The sequence below is a fragment of the Schistocerca nitens genome, chromosome 8 (genome assembly GCF_023898315.1).
Source record: "Schistocerca nitens isolate TAMUIC-IGC-003100 chromosome 8, iqSchNite1.1, whole genome shotgun sequence".
In the NCBI taxonomy this organism is placed as follows: Eukaryota; Metazoa; Arthropoda; class Insecta; order Orthoptera; family Acrididae; genus Schistocerca; species Schistocerca nitens.
Window position 1 is genome coordinate 532,191,884 of NC_064621.1, and position 19,006 is coordinate 532,210,889.

The 19,006-nt window shown below is 46.2% G+C and overlaps 1 protein-coding gene across 1 annotated transcript; it reads left to right on the top strand.

Annotated features, from left to right (window-relative positions):
* Positions 1-7,319: 7,319 nt before the first annotated feature.
* On the top strand, positions 7,320-11,522 carry LOC126199659 (uncharacterized). The gene is made up of 2 exons (XM_049936587.1): positions 7,320-7,327; positions 9,637-11,522. Exons 1-2 carry the CDS (start codon positions 7,320-7,322, stop codon positions 10,091-10,093), a joined length of 465 nt encoding a protein of 154 aa, XP_049792544.1. The 3' UTR covers positions 10,094-11,522.
* The last annotated feature ends 7,484 nt before the right edge of the window (positions 11,523-19,006 follow it).

Sequence of the window (19,006 nt, forward strand, 5' to 3'; positions counted from 1 at the left end):
GCTGTGATACAATACGCCATTCTCCAGGGCTGCATCAGCGCACCAGGCATTCCATGCGACGGGGGGTGGATGCATGTATCCTCGCTAACGGAGGACATTTTGAACATTTCTTGTAACAAAGTACTTGAAGTCACGCTGGTACCTTCTCTTCCTGTGTGTTTCCATTCCATGATTAATGTGATTTGAAGAGAAGTAATAAAATGAGCTCTAACATGGAAAGTAAGCGTTTCCGGACACATGTCCACATAACATATTTTTTTTTCTTTGTGTGTGAGGAATGTTTGGCCGTACCTTTTGGAACACCCTGTATAGGGTTCACCCCGTGGGACCTGGGCAAGTATCTAAATCCGAATTATCGGGGTTGCGACAGTTGTGACGAGCGACATTTGTGAGGAGACCCGGCCGAACAGGTAGCGGGCGGTCTACAGGGACACCAAACAGCATCAGGCAAAAAGCATGGGATCTACACAAGATCCGACCGATGCTGCAGGAATATTTCTGCAACAACATCATTTGCTAATGAATGATGGGAGCAAATTTTTACTTGCAGATGACGACAGAGGACCGAATGACAGGATATTGGTGTTCGCCAGCGAAAGGGGAAGATCCTGTTTAACAGACTGCAATTCGTTCTTTGTCGATGGAACGTTCTAAAGCTCCAGCAAGCAGTTTGTACGGTTATTTATTGTCCATGCCGATATTTCTAGTTCTGAGGAGGAAACAAAGACAGCTGCAGCCGTGTACGCCTTCCTACCCAATAAAAAGCGAGAAACGTAGGATCGCTTTTTCACAGCTGTTGAGAGCAACGTACCTGGATGGAGTCCAACAGCTATCATGATGGATTTTGAAGCTGCAATTATCCAATCAGTAACACATCTGTTTCCTGATGGAAAGATTAATGGTTGCAGCTACCATTTCAATCAGTACTTGTGGAGGCAAGTGTAGAATTGCGGCCTTGTTGCCGCCTACAAGGAAAACGAAGAAACTCGTTTCCACGTAAGATTGTGTTCCGCTTTGGCTCACATTCCCCTGGACATGTTAGGTGATGGACATGTTAGGTGATGGGTGGCTATGCATTCGGGAGAGCACGCCAGATAATGAAAAACAGCAGGATTTTTACGACTATTCTGTTGAACAATGGCTGGATAATGAAGAAATGCCAAGAGATATATGGAACTGCGCAGGAAGGCGTCACCGCACCAACAATGTTTCAGAAGGATGGAATCGGAGGATAAATACATTAATTTCGAAGGTTCATCCAAATTTTTACTCCTTAGTAAAAATTCTCAGAGAAGACGCAGAATATCATGGGCACCGACTAGTTTTAAATCTAGGTGGGAAAAGAAGAAAGAAGTCCGCAATTAAGACAGATGAGATAGTTTCTAAGACCCTTACAAGACTCTTGAAGTTGACGGCAATATAAAATCATTTCCTACTTGCGTGGCTTATACACAGAAATTACAGTGAAAAGGAAATGGCTGAAGCTACAGCAACACTTGTAAATATTGAAAAGGGTTTCAGTTCACGCCGATAGCCCTATTGTAAAAATTGTATATAAATAATCATTCTGTAAATATTGTAAATAAATATAATGCGGGACGAAGAGAGACTACCTCCTCGTGGTCTTCCCTGGAAACGAGACAAAGTCGGCTAAATGTCTCTTGCAAATTGTAAAAGATTCACTAAAGAAGTCTGAAAAGTCATAGCCTTTCTAACAATCACAATCATTTTTGTGTAGATAATTTTAGAAACCATGTCTGTCTGAGTAGACGATGAATACATTTTGTTTCAATACATAAATTGCATTCCTTAACGCTAATTGCTAGCAGGACTCACATTACACCTCAGTACACTTCCCTGCGTGGTACGAAAAAATTGAGGTTTATTTCGAAATAATTAAAGAAAAACTTTCTACCGAGAACCAAATTCTTTAGTTGGCTCCTCTTAATATATGGTAAAAGGTTGCCATTCCTATCATATCAAATCTTTGGTGAGGGGTTGAAAGATGGAAAACATTTTCGGTTTCTAAAATGGCTCTGAGCACTATGGGACTTAACATCTGTGGTCATCAGTCCCCTAGAACTTAGAACTACTTAAACCTAACTAACCTAAGGACATCACACACATCCATGCCCGAGGCAGGATTCGAACCTGCGATCGTAGCAGTCGCGCGGTTCCGGACTGAGCGCCTAGAACCGCTACACCACCGCGGCCGGCTTTTCGGTTTCTATAGTTTCTGTAAAATACATAGTTAAATATGAGGTTGAGCGAGGATTATGCCCTATGTAAGATTAATCAGAACAAAAATTCCAATGAAAAAGGTCTTACGCATGACTGTGCTGCAACTAATGGTTGACATGATATCGTGGGGGCAAAATCATCTCCGATTACTAAATTGTCTAAGGCTACTCTTCCTTGCCCAAAAAAATTCTGAAATAATGTACCTTGCCTGCACTGGAGGAGTGTGAATATCCCTTGGCAGCTGTGCGGGACGGACAGGCCGAGCGCTCAGTCACACTAAGCGGCAGCAGGTAGTGGCCGAGCAGGTAGTGGCGCAGCATTAGCGACACACCCTGTGGCGGTCTCTTAGCATCCCGGATTGCTCACAAGTGTCGCCACATTCCAGTTTCTCACAAGTGTCGCTTCTCACAAGTGTCTACAACTCGAACTATCAGACCCCTCTGACTCTAAGACCCAGTATCACATGATCGACGAACTACACGGAAATCAATGCTGGAAGATTCACAAAAATAAATAAAGTTAGTCAAATATCTTTGCCGTTCACTTACATTTACGAGGGCGCTCAATAAGTAATGCAAAACCTCTTTTTCTGAAAGATTCCAATATAGATATTATTCCAAGATCTTTTAGTTACAAAATCATATTTTTCATCACAGCTGGTCTACATATACCGGTTAACAGGTCACGAACCATATCCCAAACATGTCAACTGAGTGGGATGAGGAAACACGCTAGCTTGTGGATACAGAGAAGTAGGTTCCACTGATCATGTTGTTTTAGGTTAGCCATTTTCAGGAATAAATTAAACGTACTGTTCGACTGTAGTCGACCCGCAAGGATAGCCGACAGCGCTAACGCGCTGCTTCCTGGACTCGGGTAGGCGCGCCAGCCCCGGATCGAATCCACCCGGAGGATTAACGACGACGGCCGGTGTGCCGGCCAGCCTGGATGTGGTTTTTAGGCGCTTTTCCACATCCTACTAGGTGAATACCGAGCTGGTCCCCACGTCCCGACAGTTACACAACTCACTTTCACACTATTTCACGATTTACACTCGACGCATACAGCTGGGATTCACTAAAAATTCCGTCCTGGGGGGTACGTGGTGGCGGCAGGAGGGGCATCTGGCCACCCCTTAAACATTGACATGCCAAATCCGGTTAACCATGGCCGACCCTGCGTAACCGCGGGACAAGGCGCAAGCGATAGAACAGTTCGACTGTAGTCTACGAAGGCGTGTTGAAAAATAATCCCTCCGAATTTTTATATGAATTCTGGCAAAGCTTTTAAACAAAAACTTTAACATTCTGTACCTTTATTCTACATGTTTACATATTCATTTTTCAACATTGTTATCGTGGCGATGAACACATGACTCCCAACTTTGGTGATATCGTCACTGTACAGTGTTTTACTTTTCTGATGGAGCCAGAATCTCACCGCTGCCTGCACTCCTTCATCGCTTTCAGAGTGAAGTCCTCGAAGTGTTCTGAAAACAGATGAAAACCAGATGAGGTCCAGTCGAGACAGTACGGAGGATGACAGATGACAGAACCCAAGGAGACGCATAGTTGGAGATGTCGCAGTGCCAGGTGTGCCAGGTGTGGCATTGTCGAGCTGAAGAAGAGGGTGCGCCATGTGTGGACCAACTCTTCAAATCAGAAACTCGATTACACACCGGCATACTTACGCTACGCACCGCCATGTTACCTGAGACAGTTCGGACCCCTCTAGCGCCAGAGGGTTGAAATTTGTGTCAGGGAAGCAGGAAACTCGATCAAGCGATAACTATGAGTTGTAATAACACCTCAGCCGACATTGAGCACGCAATAAAAAATTTGGAGGCATTACTTTCTAACACGCCCTCATATAAACAATCGTAGAAGATACTGAGCCACGGATTAAAGTTAATAACATTACAAATCACGTTTCAAAGAACCAGCTGCACCACTTTCAGCCCTTAAGATCACAAGGACACTTGTAAAAACCACCAGATATTTAAGTATCCAATGCACCAATTACGGATAACAAGGCATTTTCTTCTATAGCACTAACATGTTAAGTGGGACTAAAATTTCAAACTGCACTGTCAAATAAAATTGTAAGATTATTTGCATAAAGTAGGCCACCCACATAAGAATGTGTAGACTCGAGCGTTGTCATGGTACACATGGGCCAGTGGGGACCATGCAGAACAGTATAACAATAATGGATTTAGATGTAGGATAAGATAGCCCTTGGCAAACTTAGGGCACTTCTAAGATAGCCAGTAACCATACCTTTCTTCTTTACATTTTGGTCATCTGGTTCAACATTATTTTACATTCTCATTATTTGCAACTTTCTTCGCTCTTCTGTCCACCATGGTTTTCTCTGGGTCTAATTCTGTCCTTGAATTTATGACAACCTTAGTTTTCGAGCTGAAAGTCACCCTGTAAATAGAATAATTAGAATAGTAGGCATTACATATGTGGAATATTGAGACCATTAACTGTGCCTTATCTTCGAGGTCTTCCATGAAGACGAAGTACCTCAATTCAGAGAGTGTATGACTGGTGCCCTGACCACCACGTTCTCCTGACTTCTCTATCGGTGAAACCATGTAGTTATGGGCTACTGAGAGATTGTAATCGCATCACGATTGATATCCTCTAGCGAAGACTTAAAGCAGCACAGACTGACGTGCATGTGTCTGACATCCCAGTTCAGTTGGACTCAGTGCCCAGTCAGATTAAAACCACTGTAACAGCCAAACTTGGAAGCTCTGTGTACAAAAAGCCAACTCGAGCGCCGCGGTTTCCGTGCGCTAGGTGTCTTGGTTGAGGATCCGTGGTGTGAACAGCCTGATTGAGGTGGTCCCACAGGTTGTGGACTGGGTTTAAATCTGGGGAGTTTTATGGCCAGGGGAGTATGCTAAACATATCCTGGTGCACTTCGAACCACGCATGTGCACTGCGAACTGTGTGATACATTGCATTGTCCTGCTGATAGAGCTCATCGTAGCTGCATATAGGGGTGGAAATGGTCCGTAAGGATAGACGCATACTTCTGTAGATCCATTGTGCCTTCGATAATAACGAGATCACCAAGGGAATGCTACGAATATTCCCTGCACTATAACGCTCCCTCCTCCAGCTTGGGCCCTTCCGACGATTGTTAAAGGGTCTTTGCTTTGAGAAGTTACACAACGTACGCACCATCGTCCGTCTGTAAGTCGCAGCACAAGATGTGAGTCATCTGAAGAGGCTACCTGTCGCCACTCAGTCCAGCTGCAGTACTGGAGTGTAAATTCCGGCCTTCCTCGCCGCCAAACAGGAGTGAACATGGGTGCATGAACCAGGTGCCTGCTGTGGAAGCCCATAAGTTCGCTGGTTGATCGTAGAGGAGACGCTGGTTAATCTGGATGGTCGGTTGCTCAAAAGTTGCACATCTACTTGCTCGTACACACCTCCGGAGCAGTCCGCCCCGATAGCTGAATGGTCAGCGTGACCGATTGCCGTCCTAAGGGGCACGGGTTCGATCCTGTCGAAAGCTTGGTACCTGGCGCAAATCTTAAGCATCCCGACAGAAATTGCGCGAGCACTAACGAGCGCAGTGTACTACCTGTTGTGGCGTCGAAATATATTCAAAGAGGCGCAAGCAACGTGCTCGCTGCCAACGAAAGAAGGGGGACTATGTCTAATTGATATAAAGACCAAATGTGCAGCCCTTCTACTGAAACGAACGCTCGCCATCCAGGACAAAAACCCTGACAGCGTCACAGCCAAGATAATTGGAAGATACAAGCCCGCATCACAAGAAGCGCCGGTCGACACGAGACACATTCCCTTCAGAATGCGACACGTCTGGCTGCACTACGCCAACAAAAGTTACGTTCTGGACACCGTGACGAACCCCAGCCACAGAACAGCCGAGAGAATATACTGGGCCCTCAGGGGGAAGCCGGCAAAAAACAAAATTGAAAAAAAACTCCCGCAATACAATTGGATACAAATATGGGGGAACGTCTCGGAAAACGTGTTGCCTAAACATGCGAAGGAGACATGGTACAAAATAATTAGCAGAACGGTACCAACCAACCAAAGACTGGCGGAGATAAAACTCGTCGCAAGTGACAAGTGTGACGTATGTGGCATGACCGACACCCTCGAGCACCGATTCACGTGCGGGAATGCCACCAACATGGGAAGCGTGCCAGCAGATGGTGGCCCACATCAACAGAACGGCGCCGGGAAGCATCACAGTGGAAGCAATCAGCGCCCCAGACTGCAACCCATTTCCACGGCCCGAGCGACTGGCGACTCTCTGGATCCTCGCCATGACGGCACACGCCATCGTAGCGCGGAGGCAGACCGACCAGCTGGCCTTCCTGATGGACCTCTGGGAGGAGAACAAGACAGCCCAGCAGCACAGGCGATACCACGAGAACTTCAAAAACTTCCTGCACATTCCACTGCAGACAGCAATCGCCAGAGTCCTTCCCAGCCTGCGATCCTCAGCACCGCCACCAGCCACCTCACCACACTCACCACAAGAATAACGTGTGCAGTGATAGTGAACAAGTGCAACAAAAAAGATAAAGTGCTATCTCTTCTCGCATCAAATAGTGAAGTATAGTAGTATAAAGTGTTTCTTCTTAGTGAAATCAGTGACACAAAGTGCTCCTTAGTGGAACGTGCCAACTACTCATTATTATTATTAGATATATTTTTTAAATGATTTCCTGTACTTTGTGCCTATAAAATTCTATTGATTACTCACACTATCCTTTCTGCTTCTCTTATGTAATATGACAAAAATTTTCTCTCTTCTTCAATTTAGGTATATTCTGTAGTATATGTAAAAAAAAAAGTTTCTTCCACTTCTGCTCCACCTATCATGGTGACGTTTCCTTCATTCTGTCCCACTAAACAGTGTAACTAGAGGAAGAGATCAAACCAGAATACACAATGTGCCTGTGGCATCACAAGTGCATCACATACAGAAACATAAACTCAAAATCAATGCATCGATGCCAAATATAAACTGTTATGCCTGTCCTGCAATGTCTACCCCCCTCAAAAAAAAAAAGACGACAAATGGCCATGTAAAAGGGTTTAAAGAACAAACAATAAGAGAAAAACGAAAAAGGAAAATATAAAAACGAAAAAATATAAAATGACAGTAATATTAACCATCACTAGGAATACAATAGATTAATAGAATAAAATGTCTTTTTTTTTAATGTATCGTTGTTAATATATTTAAATAAATATATATGGTTACAAAAAAAAAAGATTCCCAGCTGGGACGGGGATTTTCTTTGCTCAGGGACTGGGTGTTGTGTTGTCTTCATCATCATTTCATCCCCATCCGGCTCGCAGGTCGCCCAATGTGGCGTCGAATGTAATAAGACCTGCACCAACGCGGCCGGACCTGCCCCGTAAGGGGTCTCCCGGCCGATGATGCCAAGCGCTCATTTCCATTTTTACCTCCGGAGCAGTCGTTCACCCCTGTCATCTATGGCTCATGGTGCACCGCAGTTGCGTCAGTGCCGGTTTTTGATAGGGCCGTTTTCCTATGCACAGTATATGGAACGAAAGCCAATCACTGTGCCCTTTTGGAAGTCACAAAAAAAAGGAAGAAAGGCCCGTTTCTGCATTACGACAGTGACTGCACTGTTTTCCGGGTCCCCCCTACACGCTTGATATACGCTCCATTGCTAGTGCTGCCACCTGGCGTCTGAGAGTGTTAATTGCACGTTGACGTCGAACACAGGCGGTGGTCACATTAATAAGGCTGGACCGTGTACAAATGCACAATACGAAATACACTACTGGCCATTAAAATTGCTGCACCAAGAAGAAATGCAGATGATAGACGGGTATTCAGTGGACAAATATATTATACTACAACTGACATGTGATTACATTTTCACGCAATTTGGGTGCATAGATCCTGAGAAATCCGCACCCAGAACAACCACCTGCGGCCGTAATAACGGGCTTGATACGCCTGGGCATTGAGTCAAACAGAGCTTGGATGGCGTGTGCAGGTACAGATGTCCATGCAGCTTCAATGCGATACCAGGGTCCATCAAGAGTAGAGACTGGCGTATTGTGACGAGCCAGTTGCTCGGCCACTATTGACCAGACGTTTTCAATTGGTCAGACATCTGGAGAATGTGCTGGCCAGGGCAGCAGTCGAACATTTTCTGTATCCAGAAAGGCCCGTACAGGACTCGCAACATGCGGTCGTACATCATGCTGCTCAAAATGTAGTTTCGCAGGGATCGAATGAAGGGTAGAGCCACAGGACGTAACACATCTGAAATTTAACGTCCACTGTACAAAGTGCCGTAAATGCGAACAAGAGGTGACCGAGACGTGTAACCAATGGCACCCCATACCATTACGCAGGGTGATACGCCAGTATGGCGATGACGAATACACGCTTCCAATGTTCGTTCACCGCGATGTCGTCAAACACGGATGCATCCATCATGATGTTGTAAACAGAACCTGGATTCATCCGAAAAAATGACGTTTTGCCATTGGTGCACCCAACTTCGTCGTTGAGTACACCATCGCAGGCGCTCCTGTCTGTGATGCAGCGTCAAGGGTAACCTCAGCCATGGTCTCCGAGCTGATAGTCCATGCTGCTGCAAACGACGTCCAACTGTTCGTGCAGATGGTTGTTGTCTTGCAGACGTCCCTATCTGTTGACTCAGGGATCGAGACGTGGCTGCGCGATCCGTTACAGCCATGCGGATAAGATGCCTGTCATCTCGACTGCTAGTGATATGAGGCCGTTGGGATCCAGCACGGCGTTCCGTATTACCCTCCTGAACCCACCGATTCCATATTCTGCTAACAGTCATTGGATCTCGACCAACGCGAGCAGCAATGTCGTGATACGATAAACCGGAATCGCGATAGGCTACAATCCGAGATTTATCAAAGTCGGAAACGTGATGGTACGCAGTTCTCCTCCTTACACGAGGCATCACAACAACGTTTCAGGCAACGCCGGTCAACTGCTGTTTGTGTATGAGAAATCGTTTGGAGACTTTCGTTATGTCAGAACGTTGTAGGTGTCGCTACAGGCACCAACCTTGTGTGCATGCTCTGAAAAGCTAATCATTTGCATATCACAGCATCTTCTTCCTGTCGGTTAAATTTCGCGTCTGTAGCACGTCATCTTCGTGGTGTAGGAATTTTAATGGCCAGTAGTGTAGTTCGCTATTCTTTTCAGTCCTTTCTACTGTTGCAATTTCAGTGGCCAACAGTGTATAATGTTGTTCAGCACCTGCACATTGAGACTGCGTCCTGACGTTTGTGCGGTGCGTTGCAGGAGCGGTAGCGGCGGCGGCGGCGGCGGCCCGGAGGCGGACGTGGGGGCGGGGTGGCGGTCGGGCGGCCGGCTGACGACGCGCCAGCTGCAGACGCTGGTGAGCGAGGCGAGCGCCAACGGCGGCGGCGCCGTCGAGTGCTGCCCGTCGCGCGTCGACATGGTGGCGCCCGTCGGCGGCACCAACAAGGACGGCGACTACGTCGAGCTGTTCAACAGCGACGAGCACCAGCAGAGCTTCTTCGAGGTGTCGTGCGACGACAGCGTCGTCGACCGGCCGTGCATGTTCGTCGACCACCGGCTGCAGAACCAGTCCAAGTGCGTGCAGAAGTACTCGTACTCGTACGCGCTGGTGCGCGAGCCCCAGCAGAGCGGCTGGCGGCTGGACTACGTGCGCGTGCGCAGCGGCTGCAGCTGCGAGATCACGCCCCGCGCGCCGCCCCACTCCGGCCCCCACCCGCACCCTCGCGGCAAGGCGCGCCGGCGCGACAAGAGCAAGCGCAGGCAGCGCACGCCAGACTGACCCGCGCCTCGTCTCGTCACGCCGTTTAATGTTATATCCGTCTCGGCCGTACCGAGGTGCTGCCGTTTCGTATGCGGGATGACCGAGACTGCGCAGTCTGTCGCGGATTGCGATCGCAGTTATCCTCAGTGACTCATTTCAGTGTCCTCGTTTACGCTGTGTTCTACCGCTATTTCAGTGACGGAGATATTTATACACCCACTAATTTCAACCCCCCCCCCCCCTCGTCACAGTGCGTCGTCTCCAGTACTCTGCATATTGTCCAGTCAACTGTACCGCAATTCTCTGCAAGTGCTCAAATCCAAAATGTTCACAACCTGAGAAAAATGCAGTCCACGATCCAGAGGTAAAGTAGGCTCTTTAACGCACCTCGTGCAGAAATTTTAGTTCAGAAAACCCTCACTGATAAACGTATAGATGCACGAACATTAACACAATAAGACACTTAGCATTGTTACAAAATTTTAAACAAACGACATCACCACGTCTGCTTTACTTTGATCAGCTACCATCCCGTTGAAAATTAACCAGAGACACATTACTTCAACGAAAATTCACTTACGTCCACAGCAGAAGTACAATCTGACACATTCCCTTATCTGGCATAAAAGAAGTAGTGTGTGTCGGTGTTTCGTCGCCAGACTATATTTTTCGTTTCTCGTGTCTCTCACAACATAATGACCAAGCTAACACACTGAACATTTGCGTGGTTTCAACATCGGAAAATAATGATCGCTTCTTTCCGATGGTGAAAAAATCCAACCTAACCTCAGTTGCAATCCATTACACGTGAATTCCAAAGTTCTTCTACGAAAAGAAGTATTTAACTTAATATACGACATAGCCCCACGATGCATTCCGCGTTGTGCATTAACTCCAATAGACGTTCGCTAATAGTTTTGTGTAAATGTGTCACTCTTCCTGAATAACACGCTCGCTGCAGAAGTATTAGGCACGCACTTTGAAAGATATGCAGCAGTATTTCTGAGTTTTTCTCTGTTACCACTACGTGTGTACCGGCCAGGAAAAAAGTGTTTGCCCGCATATTGTGTTGTCGATTTCAACGGACGCAAAGTAGCTTCGCCCTATCGATGCCTTTGGTTCAATGTTACCTCTGCATAATTGTGATTAACTGTGTGCACACATCCCCAGATCCTCTACAGGTTGCAGACTCGCGATTTGTGTCCAGCACGTGTGGAAGTGTTCGTAATGCAGACAACTTGTGACTTCAAGAAGAAAAGATCTGTTACAGACGTGTGCTAAGCTCGCTACGGCCCAGAGACCAGAACAGTCGGCAGCGTCCTCCAGTAGTGTGTAATGTCAATGTATCATACTATACTGCATACACAGTCAAAGAGCGATGCTGGCTATACCAAATGTGTACACAAGTGTCCTCATATTACTATGTAAATAAAAGATCGTAATGGCACTCACTGTGTTCCTTTCTGAAAACTCTTTTTCCTTATTAATCCATTTCCCAGCCTTCAGAAACTAAAATAACGGTTAGTTTGTTGAACTGGTCAATTCCCATGGCTGATGACCTTCTTCAGTGCACTGTAAGCCACACACGCATCATTCAAATTAAAAACATACTCAGCGATTGCACTAATATGTATTAAAGACTTCTGGGTCACTATCTCTAAGTTTAAGATGGGTTTACTGTATGAATACATTATACAGTCACAGTACTTATCGATGTTGATACATGAGCAACAATACTCATTGTTATATCGACAGAAATGAAGCAACACTTTACGGAACAAGATAATGCATGGGTACTTACAGTAACACTCACTTTAAAGTTGTTATTAACATCACATGCACACACATACAGGAACGCAAAGAAAATTGGAATCTGAGCTGTTCACCTTGTTTAAATAGGATACATTCGGATGATTTAAGCTTATGAAACACTGTAACATTACCAAGGGCATACCCAGGAAAGAACATGGGATTGCACCTGTCTCCTTTCACCCCCCCCTCCCCCCCAATGCCCCTCCAAACAGACACATACCAATTCAATGTAAGTGTCAAGAAGGCTAGAACACGTAGTGGATACTCAGTAACAGCAAGTTATCCAAAGCCCACTAGCATCAGCAAATGGGGGGGGGGGGGTGTCAATGGGAGGCGCAACAGGGAGTACTCCCCACATCCCCCCCACCCTGGACTCTGGAGTACAGGGTCTTTATTCACTACAGAATTCTCATACACCTATACAGAAATGAATAAATAACGATTAATTTTATGGTATATGATAAGTTTCTCCTTAATTTAATTCTTGTGGCATGTTATCGCAGATTGACCAATCAAAAACTGGCAGTTGTATAGTCTTGCCCCTAGAACTGGATAAATTTCTGCAGATACCCATATCAGAGCCACTTGCGATGAAGTCTCAAAACTGTTTCGCCATTCACCATAAACTAAACCGAGGGACCCGCACCTAGCTCAGATCTTGGGTATGCTCTTGAATATTACTGGACTGATATTAAACATATTTTAACTAAATACGTCACTAAATACATTACTCTTTAATGGAGTATAAAGGTTTGGCCGACAGACAGTTCTCCAGTTGAACAGCATCTCCCAGAAGATTTATTTACATTTTCAGGTGATATGCTGAAGACGTGAACCCGCATTCCATCCACACTTGCAGGTAAGAAAATAACTGCATTTTAAATTATGTGAAGTGCATACACTTGCGGAAAACAAAAAAATGTAAAACCACACTACAGAAATGACAAAAAAAGTATAATATTTGTAACCACATCAACATGAGGCAATAATCTAGAGCACTTTGCTTTGAACTACAGCTTTGTACTTTGGATGGAGTGAGAACCCCATATCAAACAGAAAAATGCTCAGTACTTGACTTGCTGTTGGTCTGGGCACGGTATTGGTTAGTAAAAATTATAGGCATACTCGATTGGTGTTGTTGAACATAGTTCTTTTGCTTAACTTAATATCAGGGATGATACATTGTGCCCTGGAGAGGCTGGATATTTCTTCGAGAAACTGCAAACCATTGTGAATGTGTGGTATTAATGTTGTTGCTACTCGACCTAGAAAGGTGGGAACTGCTTACAGATTCACACCTCCTCCGCCATATCAGATAAGCAACCACAGGTGGCTACAGCATCATTTAGGACCAGTACTGCATCAAACGTTGTAGGAAAATTCTGATAGAATATAAATACTTCTGAATTAACCCTTTCAGATCTGAATTCTTTCCGTATGAAGGAAAATTTTTCTTTATTCTGTAATGCTCTCAGGTGATTTTTTTAATGATTTTAGACGCAAGATTTATGCAAAAATATGCACCTTGTTTCAAAATTATACATTTTACACTTGGCTCCTTTTTATGGACCAAAATAACAAATTTTGAAATTTTCACAGTTTTAATAAATAAAGTGGTCATTCGCTAATTATCATGCAAAATAACGGTAGTAATATTCAGTTATGCAGCTGACTGCAACTATAGCTGGAATCACGAATAATGGCCGTCGAGTTTAAACTAGTTCTGGGCACCCACGTCAGACATTCTCCGATAGCCAGTGAGCGGCCCTGTATATACAGGGCTCTATTCCCGTTGTGTTCTGAGCGCTCTCCGGTGAATGTTGTAACCTACGCGAGCATTACATGTAACCGCAGCGAGCTATTTAGTGAATTTTTATTCCATTTGTTTCGAGTTGTCATTGCTGACAGTGGAGGTAAGCGATAAATTCTCCATAGCAAGCGAGAGGCATGACCTGCACGATATACGCTTTCTTCAAATTCAAAGTCCATGTCACAATTGTCGCTTGGAACCGGCAACAGTGCAGTCACGGTCCATGTCTTGATATGTGCGAACCGCCATCGTTCGTGAATCGGACTACAGCAAACCACTTCATGTATTCTGGCGGTCGCAATCTGCTGCGCGCTGCTACTTTGGCTTGTTGATACTTTTTTAGTGATGGCCAACAGTTGGCAGCACTTAAGCTTGATGAAAATATTGGACATTCACAAATTTGTAAATTAGGTTCCCACTGTGGAAAAATATTCCTGTTGCGCCAAGACATAATAAAAGTTAATGTACACAATTGTAGCCAGTGGGTCTGAAAGGCTTAAAAGAGAGCATTCACCGAAAAACAGAGGCATTGAGTCTAGGCACACACAAAAGGAAGATAACTTGCTAGTTTTTGGAGTAATCCTTTTTCGAGCTAGAGTAAAATACACACAAAAAACACACACACCAAATGCACACACACCTCCGCCTCTCGGAAGAAGACGCGAAGCCTTAAAAACGACGAGCGGAGACGATTGAGACTACCAATAAGCTCACAGCTCACAGCATGACAACAAGGACGACTCCACGCAGACACGAAACCTCGACATAGGAACGTCGGGACAACAAGCCGCTGCTGCATCTGACGCAGCAAAACAGCAACGTGTTTCACCACTGACGATTTATTATACTGGCCAGTATGTGGAACTGAATAATGCGCTACAGGAATAACTCTCCGGAACCCTGAAGGCCATCTTCCAGAAGGACCGTATTAAATACTATTTCGAGTCCTTTGAGGATCAAAGAAACGCTCTGAATTTTTTTGAGACCTACGACTTGCCACACTTCACACATCAACCACTCGAGGTGGTGATCAAACGACTGCCTGCACACGTCACAGAACGTCAACTCAGGGAAGCGTGAAGTGAAAAAGAACTCCCCACGCCGGGGTACATCAATATAAAAGGAGAGGAGGAGATCAAGTCAGTGGTGAATTAGTAAGGCTGCCCACGTACTGCGTCAGCCTCCCTAAGGCTAAACACAACCATAAAATCTACGACATCCGGTATCTTCTCTACACGAAGGTGCGTATAGAAGATTATCGGTCCAAGGATGGGCCGACACAGTGCAAAAACTGTCAACACAAATTATTGCCGGATGCTACCCCGCTGCACAAACGGCGCTGGAGACCATAGAACCGAAGACTCCATCCTGCCCTGCACCTCCAAAGCAAAATGTGCTAACTGTGACAAAGAAGACTGCGCCTCGTGGTGCGGCTGCGAAAAATACCAGGCACTCCTCCGGAAATATAAAGTCCAGTTGCAACAGCAGGCCAAGAACCAGACGGTGAAGATCGTTCATCAATCGACAACGCCAGCGACGACTAGCAGGACGGACTGTGAGGCACCAGCACAACAGCCATCCGGACAGCCCCAAATGTCAGCTACCCTACAGAAGACTCCAACACGACGGATTTCACGATTCTATGCAGACACACTGTCGCCTAGGAGAGACCAACCCGCAACATCTACTTCCACTACAGCCACCCTAGGGACCTTGACACCACCCATGTCGGACATCGCAGCCCTCCTTGTACAACTTCAACAAAAACTGGTGGAGGGAATAATCAAGGCGTTTACCACTCCTTAAGGTATGGATAACGGCCTCAGAACAAGACACGTCCGACTCTGCATTTGGAATGCCAATGGAGCAAGATGTAAACAAACTGAACTGAACGAATTTGTTAGTCGCCACATGTAGGACATAGTTCTGATATCGGAAACGCACCTGACGGACATAGCTAGTTTCAAATTACGCAACATGCCTGGTTATAGGAAGGACTGGATTGGACAGCGAGGTGGCGGAACTGCAATGTTCGTCAAAAACACTACAGGGCATCATCAGGAGGATCTACCGCCCCTGGAATCACTGGAAGCCACAGCGGTTACAATCTTCACGGCAATAGGAAACATAACTCTGGTGGCGGTGGATCTTAGTTCCAAGAAACCGTTGGTGGCCAGAGATCTTCATGCTGTCTTCTGCCAAATAAATAAGGTCTTGCTGGGAGGAGACCTTAACTTCAAACATGGAGCTTAGCATTCAAAGAGGGCCAACCGAAAGGGATAGGTATTCTACGATCTAGAGAACGATCGTCAAGTCACCATCTATGGGCCACTGAAGCCGACACGCATCCTTGAATTCGCCGTCCAGGGCTCTGACGTTCTCGATATAGCGATTGTTAAAAATACCGCTGCAAATCTACAGCTCAAGACCATCCAGTACCTGTCCTCTCATCATCTACAACTTCTCGGACTTCTCGAGGGTGGCGGCCTCCCAGTACCACCTACAAACTCCAGAGCTGTTCCGGCCGGTGTGGCCGTGCGGTTCTAGGCGCCTCGGGCATGGATGTGTGTGATGTCCTTAGGTTAGTTAGGTTTAAGTAGTTCTAAGTGCTAGGGGACTGATGACCACAGCAGTTAAGTCCCATAGTGCTCAGAGCCATTTGAGCCATCCAGAGCTGTTAACTGGGATCTCTTTGCGACATACCTTAACAATAACATCCGACCGACCCAAGCAGTCTCTACAGTTCCGGAAATTAATATCGCTGTGGCAACTTTGACAGCTAAAATCCAACAGGCAACAAGACGTACAGCGACTGGTATCTTTCGTCATGAGCATCAATTTGAAACATTCCCTACTCATCACACCGCCATCACGCACCGCCGGAATACTCACAGGAAACGGTGGCGACAATACAGACAACCAGAAGATAGAGGGCCGATGCATCGTTTGTCCCGGGAGCTACACCGCCGAGCTGAAGAATGGCGGCAAGAGCTCTGGGAAACAAAGATGGACGATATGTTTCTCAAGACTAGGGAAGAGTGGCAACTTGTAAGGGCACTAAGCCAACCGAGATCACCAAATAGAGCAATACACGGCCCCGATGGCCTCATATACGACTCTCTTTGCCAAGCTGAATTGTACGCCGACGTATATGAACACCACATGACAGTTCTGCTCCCACAGGATGCAGAGGACGCAAGGGAAGAGGACCGTTTTCCGACAGGGAATCGCCGACTTCCGCCAACTCCCCACACAACAGAGGCCTGTTCTTAGCACTCCCGCTGAAGTTAGAAAACTCATCAGGAACAACTCGGCGCCTGGCAGTGCCGATCTTAAGCATCTTCCGAGAAAGGCCAACGTTCTCTTAACTCGAATTGTCAACAGCTGCTTACTCAACGGCTACTTTCCTGCAGACTGGAAGTCGGTGTAGACGATCCCTATTCCCAAAAGAAGAAAAAAGCCAGCTATGCCAGACAGCTACCGCCTGATTAGTCTGTTGCCCACACTGGACAAAATATTGGAGCAGGTGCTGCTGCAGCGTCTCAAAGACTATCTGAAAGAAAATAGCATCATCCGCCACGAACAGTTTGGCTTCCAGCCATGGTTATCGGCGGAGCTTCAGCTGCTTCGGATCACAGAGTCCATACAACACAACCTGAACAGACGGAACTCCACAGTTGGAGTTTTCCTAGATATCTAAACGGCATATGATCCAGTGTGGTGTGATCAAACCAGTCTCCCCGATAGTTATATCAAGCTTATAGATAGCTTTCTGCAGGACAGGCGACTGTCAAATCGATGGGAAGAAATCATCACTGAAAACGGTCCCAGCTGGCATCCCACAGGTAGCGGTCATATCCCCGTGTCTGTTTAATTTGTATATTAACAACATTCCCACCATTCAAAACGTCGCCGCCAGTCTGTACGCCGATGACACGGCCTTCCTAGCCTCTGCGAGGAACATCGAACAACTTGTCAACAGGATGCAGCGAAAACTTGTCGTCACCGAAGAATGGGCAAAGAGCAATAAAATCACCCTAAACCCTACGAAAACTGCAGCAATACTGTTTACAAAGGAACAGCCGGAATTGAGGACGCGACTTACCATCAATGAACAGCCAATACCCTGGACTACGACGACGAAATACCTGGGAGTGATACTGGATAAAGGGATGACTTTTACCCCACACATACGAGGTAGAAAATTGAATACTGTGGAGATGATCCGGGCACTCACGCCATTTTTCACGAGCAGGAATCTACACCCATCAACGAAATTAAAACTTTATAGACCAACGGTGCAACCCTCCCTGCTGTACGGCTCGACGTCTTGGGGAACAACATGTGATTCTAATACACGCAGTTTGCAACTACTACAAAACAGGTGTTTGAAGTGGAGCCTAGGCACCCCAAGGTGGGCCAGGACGAGAGAAATACACGAACTGACTGGAGAAAAATTCGTCGCCGAGAAGATAAAACACCAAGCAACTCCTCTTTTTCACAAATCGGGGAAATGTCCGCCAACTTGCGAATGTAGGCCACGCCCTACCACCACAATGGCACAAATACAAGGCGCCTCGAGCCATTATTGCATTCCCATAGGACCATCAAAGATGATATAATCTTCAGTTACTCGTTATTTTACATGTAAATAGTTACGGTCAATCACTTGTACAAGTACCTAACCAACACCCTCAAAGGACTCAAGGACCCACAGAGAGCCCAAGTCCCTTTGCAAGCGAATCCACAATAAAGTGAAACTATTTCCTACACCTTGCCACTCCATAAGAAAAATTCACCAAAGGCGATCACTCTTTGACATAACACGTGAAAAAAGATGTTGGTGTATAGGAAGGTGGCATCACCAGTGATGGAGTAGGTATCCAGGAAGTAAAGGGGTGGGGATCTCCTCCTCCTTGGGCACTGTCGAGGTGAGGAGGAAGACAGATTCAGGGGAAAGGTTCTACAAAAAGCATATGGAACCCAGTCGCTTGTGAACTCCACAGGCCCTTCCACAACCTCTCCCCCAAGGCTCCCCCCCTCCTGACCTCAGCCCCAGACATCCACTTTCTACATGCTCCCCAATATCCACAAACACATCTATCCTGGACACCCTATTGCAGCTGGCTATTGTGCACCCACTAAAAGAATTTCTGTTCTCGATGACCAAAACCTCCAACCAATTGCCAGAAAGCTAGCCAGTCACATCAAAGATACTATGTCCTTCACTAACTCTCCACCATCAGTACCCCTTTACCTCCTGGATCTTGACTCGTTACTATTTATGCTACCTCCCTAAGCACCTACAT